The sequence below is a fragment of the Syngnathoides biaculeatus genome, chromosome 6 (genome assembly GCF_019802595.1).
Source record: "Syngnathoides biaculeatus isolate LvHL_M chromosome 6, ASM1980259v1, whole genome shotgun sequence".
Taxonomy (NCBI): Eukaryota; Metazoa; Chordata; class Actinopteri; order Syngnathiformes; family Syngnathidae; genus Syngnathoides; species Syngnathoides biaculeatus.
The window spans coordinates 11,908,725-11,922,272 of record NC_084645.1 but is presented as its reverse complement, the minus strand read 5'-3'; the positions used below and the strand labels follow the sequence as shown (position 1 = coordinate 11,922,272).

The 13,548-nt window shown below is 42.7% G+C and overlaps 1 protein-coding gene across 1 annotated transcript; it reads left to right on the top strand.

Moving 5' to 3' along the window:
• The first annotated feature begins 993 nt into the window (after positions 1–993).
• sspn (sarcospan (Kras oncogene-associated gene)) lies at positions 994–11,284 on the top strand. Its single transcript, XM_061822621.1, has 3 exons — positions 994–1,308; positions 5,871–5,957; positions 8,962–11,284. The coding sequence occupies exons 1-3, from the start codon at positions 1,087–1,089 to the stop codon at positions 9,313–9,315; spliced, it is 663 nt and encodes a 220-aa protein (XP_061678605.1). The 5' UTR covers positions 994–1,086; the 3' UTR covers positions 9,316–11,284.
• Positions 11,285–13,548: the final 2,264 nt, after the last annotated feature.

Genomic DNA, 13,548 nt, shown 5'->3' with positions numbered 1-13,548 from the left:
TGCGCAGCCAGAAAAGTGGAAAGGCGTGCTGTTGTGCGCCTTTTCTGACTCAAGCACAAGGGAAAATATCACAATCACATACTTCAACAAATTTGAGCAATTGATGCGTTCAAATTTTCTCATGGCAACTATAAAATTAGGTTTCACATATGTATTTATTTGACTCCACTCCACACTCCAAAACATATTACTTAATAATATTCTAAATTGCCCATAAGTGTGATTGTGAGTGCGAATGGTTGTTCGTCTCTGTGCCCTGCGATTGGCTGGCAACCAGATCAAGATGTACCCTGCCTCCTGCCTGTTGACAGCTGGGATAGGCTCCAGCACTCCCCGCAACCCTCGTGAGGATAAGCGGCAAAAAAAAAATGGATGGATGGATGCATGTGTTGGATTAGTGGTCATTTTGTCGTATGAGACCGCATGAGGCTGCGTGAGTATATGAGCTTTTTTTCGTATATTTGTGCCGCCGTAGCCAAGTATGTACAGCCAAGTATTGTTTTTGCATAGTAGTAATCCGACCTTGACTTTTGCCACGTGTTTTTTGTGCCTTTGCCTTTTTAGAACTGCTCACCTGTGTAAGGCATGGAATAAAACCACCCTCAAAAACCATGTCCTTGCCTCGGAGTCCTGCATTTGGGTCCAACCCCTTGTCCCATGTTCGTGACACTCATAGATCAACCGGCAATATTATTGATCTCATTCCTGATTCGTGTATTTATGTGTGTATCAACTCATTCCTCTTTTCAAAGTGAGATTTCATATTATCACAGCGCAGTGGTGTGCTGGAATCCCCCTTAGCAACGTTCTGGCGCCCCTCCCTCCTCTTTCTTTGCTCCACTGTAAGCCGCCTGCTCTATATGTGGCATCAGAGCCGCTCAAGGAATCCGTTCCAAATGTTTTCCATATTAGTTCAGTGCCTCCTCTCTTTCCAAATAGCAGCTATGGTGAGAGGAGGCCTCAGCAGGGAGGGGAATAGCGGGGGGGCGACGCGGGAGCAGGCAGGCGAGCTCGTCCATTTTCAAACGGTGCCGAAAATATTGGTTAGAACTGAGTGCTACGAATTGGTAGCTGGCGATAGGCGACATGGGCTGGAAAGGTTCCTCAGAGCAGAGGGATGGTGACAAGAGGAGAGAAGATTGCCAAACCCCAGATGATAAAGCCAAGTGCAGAGTGTGCCGCTTCCCTCTGCTTGTGGCCCTCTCGCAGCTGCTCCTGGGGGTGGCCGTCACAGTTGTGGCCTTCCTCACGCTGGCCATCAGCCCTTCGCTTCTGGGCAGAGAGACGCCACACTGGGCTGGGATCATTGTAAGCATCGTCTTTGTGCTCGTCCTCTCCACTCCTTGCATGGGCGCTTTTTATTTCTTGCTACTAGTGCATGTAAGGCACAGTCTCTCTATTTTCACCACACAGCAAGTCAACAGGAGCCCTGTAGCACTCAATTGACAAAACAAAACCATTATCACACAATACTAGATTTAGTTTAAGTAATTTGCATTGATCAAACGTGTTTACACCCTGGGTTGTTTGATAATCTAAGTAGTCCATCCAGTACAATCTTGGAAGTGATCATGGCCCTTTGACCATGAACATTTTGCAATATCGCAATGGGATCTGCATGCGGTGTCAAATCACACACACCACACCAAACCATTCCTTGACTTCCTTCAAGGGACTGGGCCACAGTGCATACAGAGTTAAACTGCAAAAGGATGAACGCAGGCAACTGAACTCTTCTTGATTTTTGTCCATGTTTCACATTTACTCCTTTCAGTTGCAAATGTTGGGGGTGGACTTTCCCTAGTTATGTCTGGTGGGTGTGCCCGCTGGGGTTGGTCACATGGGTATTGCTGTTGTTGCTGCCAGGTGATGGTGGTGAATACAGACAATGACTACAGTTACATCTATTTCAAACCAATCAGATCACTGTCCAGAATTTGGATATTATTGGTTTCTTTTTTTTCTTGAGGTGCAAAATGAAGTTCTCACTCCGGTGCCCTCCTATGTGGTGCCGTGTGTTTCTGTAGAGGTGGCTTGTTCTCGCCAATGTTCCACACACTGCACTACATAAACAACATCACTTGAGTTAGAATCTAGGGATTGGGTTCTTTTGGTAAACGGTCTTTTTTGGGGGGTTGTGTGTGTGTGTGTGTGGGGGGGGGTTGTGTTGCTAGGTTTGAGTTGTGCCTGAATGTTTTATTTGGAGAAACCCCTTCTGAGTTTTACTGACAAAGCAGCCACATAAGAGAACACCACATCCCGCCTCCTAATTTTATCCCAAGTATAGTAGTCATTCTTCTTCTGGCAGACTTGAAAAAGGACAAAAAGTTAAAGTGTTAAAGAGGGTGTATGAAAAATAACTCCCAATTTAAAATACTCCAACAATATCAACACACTGCAATGGAATGTTTGAATGAGTGACATAAGTGGCCTGCTGGGAACCATATCTTAAAACCCAGTGGCTTCTTTCTTTGAAGTTGCTTAAAAAAAATATTGTATCAAAGCAAAGACAGAAAAAAAACCTGAATGGTCAACATTGAAGATATGGCCTCAAGGGTATCTGTTAAAGACAGTGGTCACTCCAGAAGTTGGTGGAGACAGCTGGGAGTGATATGGAATTTTAAATAAAGCATATGACAAAAAAAAATTTTTCATTGAACATTTTTGTAATTGAACCGCATTTTTAACAATATATATTTGTGGGTGATTTGCCTTTTGAAGTGAATCTATCCACCTGCCCTCAGATGTATCACGTGTGCTGTGTTGGGTTAGTTGTCACTACACTGATCCTGTGAGGAATTCTTCAAATTTAGGAATGCAAAGGAACTACCGTGAAGAAAATAAGTATTTGAACACCCTGCTATATTGCAAGTTCTCCCACTTAGAAATCATGGAGGGGTCTGAAATGTTCATTGTAGGTGCATGTCCACTGTGAAAGAAATAATCTAAAAAGAAAAATCCAGAAATCACAATGTATGATTTTTTAAAGATTTATTTGTGTGATACAGCTGCAAATAAGTATTTGAACACCTGTCTATCAGCAAGAATTCTGACCTTCAAAGACCTGTTAGTCTGCCTTTAAAAGTCCACCTCCACTCCATGTATTATCCTGAATCAGATTCACCTCCATGAGGATGTTAGCTGCATAAAGACACCTGTCCACCCCATACCATCAGTAAGACCAAGACCAAAGAGCTGTCCAAAGACACCAGAGACAAAATTGTACAACTCCACACGGCTGGAAAGGGCTACGGAGAAATTGCCAAGCAGCTTGGTGAAAAAAGGTCCACTGTTGGAGCAATCATTAGAAAATGGAAGAAGCTAAACATGATGGTCAATCTCAATTGGAGTGGAGCCCCATGCAAGATATCACCTCGTGGGGGTCTCAATGATCCTTACCAGCCCAGGACTACACCACAGGACTTGGACAATGACCTGAAAAGAGCTGGAACCATTGTTTCCAAAGTGACTGCTGGTAATACACTAAGACGATATGGTTTGAAATCATGCATGGCATGGAAGGTTCCCCTGCTTAAACCAGGACGTGTCAAGGCTTGTCTTAAGTTTGCCAATGACTCTTTGGATGATACTGAGGAGTCATGGGAAAAAGTTTTGTGGTCAGATGAGACCAAAATGGAACTTTTTGGTCATAATTCCACTAACCGTGTTCAGAGGAAGACAAATTATGAGTTCAATCCCAAGAACTCCATCTCTACTGTGAAGCACGGGGGTGGTAGCATCATGCTTTGGGTTTTTTTTTTTTCTGAATATGGGACTGGACGACTGCACTGTATTAAGGAGAGGATGACCGCGGCCATGTATTGTGAGATTTTGGGGAACAACCTCTTTCCCTCAGTCAGAGTATTGAAGATAGGTCGTGGCTGGGTCTTTCAACATGACAATGACCTGAAGCACACAGCCAGGAAAACCACGGAGTGGCTCCGTAAGAAGCATATCAAGGTTCTGACATGATCTAGCCAGTCACCAGACCTAAACCCAATCGAAAATCTTTGGAGGAAGCTGAAACTCTGTGTTTCTCAGCGACAGCCCAGAAACCTGTCTGATGCAGAGATCTGTGTGGAGGAGTGGGACAAAATCCCTCCTGAAGTGTGTGAAAACCTGGTGAACAACTACAGGAAACGTTTGACCTCTGTAATTGCAAACAAGGGCTACTGTACCAAATACTAACATTGGTTTTCTCAGGTGTTCAAATGCTTATTTGCAACTGTATCACACAAATACAGCATTAAAAAAAAACATACTCTCTCACAGTAGACACGCACCTACGATGAATATTTTAGACCCCTCCTGATTTCTAAGTGAGAGAACTTGCAATATAACAGGGTGTTCAAATACTTATTTTCTTCATTGTAAATCCAATGTGCTCACACCAGTTCCACTGAGAATTATTTCCGTTTGTGTTGATGTGACATGGATTTACTGGTAAATAAAGTGTCAAACCTGTCAACCCTGATGCTTGTGTTAAACAAAACGGACATACTGTTTGTTTGTTTGTGTTTTACAGGGACATGCCAAAATTTAACAAGCACAAACGGTACACAGATTGCCAGAAAAAAGAATAAAATTCATTACATATCAGAAAGTCTTGGGGCCATATTTATGAAGATCCAAAAATAGCAAGTGCTAAATAGTCCACTTGATTGTGCAGGTCTTGGTGGAGGTTTTGTTTTGGATATATACTAAGCCTTAAACATTTTGCTAAGATCCCAAATAGTGGGTGCTAAATTGTTCTTTTGCTTACTCTTAGCAGATTATGTGTGCTGGTGGCAACGGGTGTAAACGTGGCGAGTCCACTGATTAGTAGAGCAGGTTCAATATCTGTTTGTGTGAGCAATCAAGTTCGTGTCTGTAAACCTGGACTAAATCAGGCTCTAAGTCTGAAAGAAAAAAAAAACTTCAATCAATTCTCTACGGCTTAGGCCGTTTAGTGGTCACAGGTGAGTGAACTGGAACCTAACCCAACTGAATTTGGCCAGAAATAAAAGGACAATCAGGACCAGAATCAACCACCGGGCACTTGTAAACAACGCGTCCACACTGACATGGAGACCTGCAGGCATGGAGCGGCAACTGATCCTCCTCTAGGTGCCCTGCAGTACCACACTCAGAATAGGGGCACAACCCTGAAATGCTCTCAAGTGCCTATCTGAGATCTATTCATTTTCTGACCCCCTAATCCTAACGAGGGTGGCGGGAGTTCCAGAGCCAGTCCCAGCCGTCATCGGGCAGGAGGCGGGATAAACCTTGTACTGGTTGCCAGGCAATGTCAGGCCTGCATGACATTGACATGATTTGGCAGATTGTCTCTACATCTTCTCGAATGGATCTCATTAGATTACGCAGGTGTACCAAATGAAGTGTCTGGTGAGCGCTTGTTTGTCAAGTCACTCAGAGGACATTCAGTTGAACAAAACAGCCCTTGTTGGTGTTTCGGGCCCAAGTCCGTGTCCAGCAACATGAAATGCTCTGGCGAAAACATCTTTGGTCATCAGCATCCCGAGTTATCTCTTCACGAGATGAACCCGAGTGAAAAACACTGAGGTCATCAAAAACTTTCCAGAGCCTCTTGTTGAGTGCTTAGGAACCTGGGAATAACCGTAAAATAAGATGCTGCATGTTAGTCACAAGACTCCGACTGCAGTGTGGAAAGAGTGTGAAAGAAAGCCTGCGTCTGTGGAAGTTAGAGAGAGTCATGTAATCAGTTAATATGCTATAAATTACTGGCAGTTGACAACGTGGTAGTGAAACAATGTGCTGTGCTTCAGTACCCAACGAAAACACATAAACAAGATTATCTATTTTAGCAGTGATAACACTGATGAAGTTTATGTGCCTGTATTATTTTGCAGCTGTGTCTGGTTTCCATTGTGGGATTCATCCTGTACTGTGTCACCTATCGCCCGGATGAGCGCTCGACTGCGCAGTTCATTGTCAAGGTGAGTCCATACACGAGTAAACAGGATGTGCCTGTGTCGGCATTCCCACCGCGCAGAAATCAACCAGGGCCTCTAATGCGTAAACAACTCTGTCAATGGCATACAGAAAACGACGCCGAGCGCAGCGTGCAATCCGATTTTGTCATCACTTGCAATCCGAAAGTAGAGCGAACCAGTCCAAGCAAGAGTCCTCATTTCATTGTTCGTCACTTTCAAAGAGGGCTTTCAATGAAGGTTCTCTTCATTGAAGTTCAAAGCACTGATGAAGAAGAAGAAGAAGGTTACAGAAATCCATAGCGTGTGTGTGCAACTTAGCTTTATAAACTCTTAGAAGGATTTATTAAACATATGACTCTTAATACAGGGCAGTTTCAAACAGTTGCCTTCATAAAGCTGAGTATACGGAAAGAAAATTTTCAATTCAGGAAGTCGTTCTTCATTTTTTTTTTTTTAAATGGCGGTAATACATTGCATGTTTTAAAATATGCGTGCAAAGAAAGAAGGGAACCACAAGAATACATTTCTTCCTCTTGCCAAATTCGAAGTCAAGCATGATTGTCGGATGAAATCGGCGTCCACACTTTTGCCGTGGCCGCGCCCGCTTCTCTCCGAGCAAGCTTCGGATTTCACGGCTGTTCCAAAAGTAGCACGAAAGTCATTTGGAATCAAGCAGCGCTCATCGTCTTGCATAATTCCGTAAGGAGGATATAAGTATAAGCAAACATGGCGGCCAAAATGGCCTGCAGTGTTGGATTAAGATAGAACTTGAGAGTTATTGCGTTTGTGAAATTGCATAAGCATCATAAAGTCACTGTCACATTTTACAACTGTATTTTTAGATGCTGGCGGTCACTCAAAATACACACACACCCACACGCACACACACACACACACACACACACACACACACACACACACACACACACACACGGGCAGAGCTCCTGTTGTGAGGGTCAGGCCTTGCCCTGTGGAATTGTGGGTAATCTCTTAGAACTGAATATGCAGCGCATGCTGAGCCAGCACGCCTGTTTACTCTTTGGGGTTGTCTGTGTTAATCTTGAGACAAAGACAACTAAAAACAGAGCAAAGACACACCTTTTCACAACTAATTGCAAGTCTATACATTATCACATGACAAAAGATGGGGTCTTTTTGTGGGGGGTGGGTGTAAATTGTAATGCCATGTCATTTTTTATGTAACACGAGTAGATCATGTCCTTTGAGGTCACAGCGAGGCTGATCTTTGCCCCCAAAGTTCTAATCATTCGCCTTTTATCTCAAGAGGACTTCTGTACCCGGTGCAGTAAAAATCCTTCACAACAAGTCTTTAGAATGGAGATTATAAATTTGGACCCAACACACAGCCTGCACATTGGCAGCGAACTAGGAGCGACCAATTGCAATTTCCACACAAAAGTCATGTGAATGAATATGCCGTAAGATGCAGAAATGCAGAACTTATTATAAATTTCAATGCTGCAGAGTTCATCACAGCATGTACAAGTTGTCACATTCCATTCAAATTGTGAATTCAGTAGCATCCGACCCAATGGATGTTGAGTAAGTTCTGCAAGGCACTGAAGGCCGTCATCATCATCATCAAAATAGATATCCTTTCATTTTTCTGGAAATAAAAAATGGTTGATTGGGGAAAAAACAGAAATAGCGCAGCTGTTGCAGCAAAGTGGGTTTGTTGATTGATTTAAATTGTTCTGCTCTAAGGCCAGAATTAAACATTGTAGAAAAATAAGTGGAAGAATAATAAGAACTACAAATTGCCACTCAACCGAAAATACTACAACAAAAAAATACTTGGCGCTCGTACTAATAGATCACTCCATATTAAATTGATTTCAGATTCCATTTGAAAAGGTTCTGAACGTAACAGACCTGCAATTACAACTATGCAATCGAATTACTTGGAGGCGTGGCCACAAGCTCATTGCTTTTTATTTTTATTTCCAAGATTAGGCTTTGGGTCTGGCAGTAAAAAGTCAATCCATGTTCTATAGCTTGATTTGTCCTAGCCCACTTTGGGTGCGAGGCGGATCACGCCTGTGACTGGTCGCCAACCATTTGCAGGGCACTTTTGGAAGTCCTTTCAAGCAATGCCTTAAACTCACTGCTTTTCTCTCATGTAAGAAATCTATTTGTAGGGAAATACCCAATATTCCAGAACCAAAAAGTGCACGAGAACAGGGAAAAATAATCACGTACTCACAGTATACCAAAGCACTCACATTACTGCACATACCTTTGTGGTCACATATGTAAGATGAAGTATATAATTAAGACATTTGTCCATTTTCATGTCATTAACATCCCTCACTATAGGGTAATCAACCACTGAGGACAATCTTTTAGAAAATAAACCATAACTGACTTGGGTTTGACGTGGAAAAAATAAAATCCCAGATTATCGTAGTGTGCGTACCACGTTTGAATCAAATGGTGGAACTGCTGTTGTAGACTATTTACAAAAATTGGGGGTTTTGTGGGCTTTTAGGGCCACTTTCATGATAACCCCAAAACATTTGAATACATTTGTGAATCGACCAGCATGTTCCCTGCTTTAATTGGAAATTTCTTTTCAGCAGTTATCTTTGTGAAGCTGTTCCCATTTTAGGCGGACCGGACCTCGTCATTGTGAGTCTTGCAACAGAATGATTTCGGATGACGTGTCTACTGCGCTTAGACTGTCATCAGCAGGTTGCAAGAGAGATGCAGAGACTGGAAGAGTTACAGAAAGGCATAGAAGTGGACATCCTGAGCCATTCGGCTTGTTTCAGAACAGCAAGGTGTTGAGAAATTACAACAAAAATAGTTGAACTTGCAGTCAAAAGTCAATTGACCTTTAAAAGTTCATCATGAAATTTTATCTCTTACAAGTGGTGCGCTATCCATGGATCAGAGACACACACCATGGGTATTAATACGTATCTTAGCATTGACGCAACAACATTATTGCTCCTGTGTGATGTAATACTTCTCCTCCTGCCTACAGCTCCTGTACTTCATCTTGTGTACAATTGGCCTGGTCATATCCGTGCTGGTTGTGGCCTTTGCCGGACACCACCACGCGCAGACCAGCAGCTTCAGCTGTCTGCCCGCTGTCGAGGCCTGCGTGTGCACGTCGGACCCCCGAGACCCCATAGCTCGCACTTTCACCTACGAGGGCGTGCGTGACTGTCAGGAGATCATCGAGACACTCCCGCTCTACTACTTACTGCAGATCGTGCTGAACCTGGCCCAGGCCTTCTTCTGTGCGCTGGCCGCCTTCATCATGTGGAAGCACCGCTACCAAGTCTTCTTCTCCGGCCTTCAAATTGGATCCTTCCGGCGGTGGAACAAGGTTTGAATTGGCGGACTACAGGCGACACACTAACTCGGACTACAGTATTTATCACGATGTCCTAGGCACCATTTATTATTAATAAAGTGCATTTTTGTATCACGTATGTACGGTGCAACTATTGAAAACGGTGAATTGGTTCAGATGAGTCAACGAATCACACGCAAATGTGCATTCTGTAAAGGATTTTGACTTGTGCATTATTTCCAAACAAGATGTACAATACTACATACTCAATGTGTTTGTGTTACAGAGCAAAATGTACAACATCAAACAGGCATGTAATGTGTTCATATTTAGTTTTGGTCTTAACTTTCTTAAGGTTACTGACTATCTCACCTCGCATGTCGTGGACATAACCGACACTGCTTCAAGTATTTCCCTTCTCCTCATGCACGATTGAAAATCAATGTGTGGTTTTTAATTTATTGTTATACAGTCAGAAAGTCACATTACTTGAGTGTTCTTTTCAGTGGCATGTTGTTCATTCGCTGTATGTGTGATGGTGGTGAAAACTGAACAAATAAGGTAAACATTTCAAAATGTATGGCATGTTCATTTTTATCTATTGTGTTTCTCCCACTAACTTGCATGGTTTTCATTTTGTGGCACAGTGATCAAAACGGGGTACACGTGCACAATAAAATGAATGAATAAATATCATCTATTACTACAAGTTCCCACAAAAGGGAAGTGTAGTTTTATGTATTTATTTAGTAATACAGTGTGTTTATTACCAAGGTTGTAGGTTGCTGGGTTGTAGAACTACACCGCTGGGAGATTTTCACTATGTATAGCTATATTAGAAAGATGTTTCTTGCTCATTTTAAAGGTTACTAAAGCACCCCGAAAATGAATTCCAGCTCTCCTAAAGTAACATTTTTCACCCCCCCCGCAAAATGCAAAATCATACAGTTGTACAAAAATACACCTTGAAAATGGTTTGCTCCAGCCAATCCCTCCCGCCACTCCCCAAGTGGCATCTGAGCACTCTACCTGCACAAAACAATATGCTGCATGTGCCAGGCATACAGCAGGATACTTACTGTATATGGCACATTTCTATTAATTTATGCTATTATCATTACCAGTCCTCATTCTTGCCACATTTAACTGGTCACTTTTTAATATAGTTGGTGTTACAGAATAAAAATAATCAGGGGGTCAGACAGCCCCACCGTCCTCTGTTTGAATTGGAATGACAAAAGTTATTGATCTATCATGTATATGTGATAATATTAAATCCAATGTGCTACAGAATACCTGATTAACCCGTTAACATTATAAAGTTTTCACAAAAGTACATTTCTGTCAGTGTTTTCCACATGTGTTACATTTCAAATAAAAGTTCCCCAAAACAAGTCCATGGTCCATTTTTTGTACTCAATATGGGGGCGGTTAAGTCCATCCAAAAATGCATCCAATAAAAGAGATTGCAGAGCTGCTACCACATCAAAATGAGTTTCTTGCCTCAGAAATCAGAAGGGTCAGAACACGTTTATTTTAACATTTCATTCCCTTCCTGTTTTTCTGCGTCACAACATTCAAATATCACTGCTAAGATTTGACAATTGAGTCACAAATGTTCTGAATTCTTTTCTTTCAAAAATGTGGGAAGGAAATTGCAATAAAATGTACAAAGGAGTAAAATTCTTTTTTCCGCCCAGGATCTGGGCACCCTGAAACTTATGATCCTCCTCGCTGTAGAGGGTCAAGGCCTCACTGTACTAAACAATACCAAATACAACCACAATAATAAACATTGTAAAATGAATACCTTTTTTTTTTTTAACAAATTCATTCCAAGGTATTATTTCTTGTGGCCAGCGAATGTTATGGAAAATGTACAACACAAGCATCGCTGAATGCACTTAGTGTGCGTCTCGGAAGGAGCGTGCCAGGCCACCGGCATGACTCAATTCAGCTGCAAAAGTCGAATTCGTGGACTGTCGCAACAAAGAGACAGGATGATGCAGAGTGGGAGACAAAAGGGCTCCTCTGACAGGCAGCAGGACTGTAGCAAGGAAATCCTCACCATCCTGAAATAGTGAAAGGCAAGAGAGTCACCTTTCCAACTCGATTGATCGGCACACTATGAATGTCGAGGAGATGAGTGACTTGGCCGTTTTATAAGTCTTGTTACTAAAGATGCAGTCAACAATTGGCATGTACAAACCAACATATTTCATAGAAACAAAGAGCAAAGAGGGCCTTATGCTTTTCTCGGCCATCAGCGTTGCTCTCAAAGCCTAAAACTGAATGGATGACTAATGCGGATCGTCGGGACGAGACAATGTCTGATCTGTTCAAAGTCACGACTGTGATCGCAACCGTCAATTCTCGCAGCAAACGACCCGCCAGGTTTCGTCAAGGATTGTTCTGTCATAGCACTGCATCATCATTTAGCCCACTTCTCCCCAGCACCGACTGAGTTAGAGAAGCCATACGGGCATTGGAAATGGGTCTCATGACTGACAGTCCAAGTAAGAAGGGCTACGCTTTGGAACAACGTCTATAGACAAGTCCAACAACAACATTTTACATTTTATGATGGAATAATGAAACACGCATCGATGGTTCAGGATTAAGTGGGCAAGCACCTTTGCGGTTGTGCCGTGTTGTGGCTCTGATGCATCATGTGACTACAAAAGGCTCAGACACAGCAAGTCACATGCCCGTCATCACGCGGGGGGTTATTTATAAACAAGACACTGAGGAGGAACCTTGCACAATCGTTAACAATCAAGTGTGTTGGCGCTTGAGCTTTTAAGACAAAAACAGCAGAATGCTGTGACTCGTCATACAATTGTCATACTTTTAACAGAGCAACTTCAAACTTCAAATTTTACAAAAGGCAGCATGAGAGAAAACACCGGTTCCCAAGTCTGGGTCACAGTTCAGACGTGCAGGGTTCAAATCTTGGTCTTCCTGTGTGATTTGTTCTCGATGTGCATGTGTGTGTTTCGTCGGTCTTCTTCCGCTTCCTCCCACAGTCCAAAAATATCCACGTGAGCTTCATTCTCCGCGGTCTAAATTACTGCAATAGAATTGGAGGCTCCAGCTCACTTATTACTTAAATGAAGAAAAGCCAAAACACTTTCGTACAAAAACAAGTCAAACATGCTCACATTTGATGGCATGCAAGAACATTTCTGTGGTGTATGAGATTCCTGGAGTGGGGGGGGGTCTGTAGTGTGCAAGAGTGTTACAGGAGTGTGTATGAGAGGTAATTCTAAGTTATGCCCCTGATGACCCCTCATATTATACATGATCTGCCATACTTTCACTTTCTGAAAGCACCCTGTTCTCTTATTTCCGCGCTTTGTCCATCTCGTCTGCGCAGTAACAGCTGCTCGCCAAGGCGCCTCTGAGTGAGCTGCAGTATATTTAACGGCTGCCAACGGGGCAGCAGACACAGGCCTGCTGGTGTGAACAGCAAACCCAAGCCAGGAGGGGATGGGCGGAGCGGGACAGGGTTCCCCGCAGGGGGGTAGATGACAGGACAAGGATGAACAAGCAGCTGGGTGACTTTGTGGGAGGCCTTCATCTTCACGGTGACACAAGGAGAAACGGGAAGAGAGGGAAGCATTATCAACTTTACGTATTGCAAGTGTCCAACGTGAAATCAAACTAAGCGTTACCAAATATGTGGGGGGAAAAAAGATATTCTGTCATTATTCTGGCATTGAGCAACAAAAATAATTTTGGTAATTCTAGTTGACCACAAACTGGACAAGGTCTGACTTCATGTCAGAGAGTAGGGGAGGGGAAGTGGGTCTTTTCATATAATGGATGTTAATATTTGGTTTCAACTGGAATATTATTGACTTTCATGGTGGGTGGGGAGGAGGGGTGTCTCAATTCGGGCTGCAACTATTTTAATAAAACAGTCAAGTCAATTGCTTTCCTATCAATCAATTAATCAGATGTGAAAAATGTTTTTAATTTCCATTCCTTTATTGAAAAACAAGACAGAATTCAATCGATTAATGTAAATTGTTAAATTATTTTTAGTATTGTTATGCCTCAATGAACTCACTCAATGAAGGATGATTGTTGGATCCATACAGACTGACAGGAAACGCCATCAAATTTGTGTGAAATACAGTAAAGTCTAAAGTGGACAAAATCTACTCTGGGAACCTCCAACTTATCCATCCATCCATCCATCCATCCATTTCCTGAGCTGCTTATCCTCATAAGGGTCAGAGGAGTCCTGGAGCTAATCCTCGCTACCGT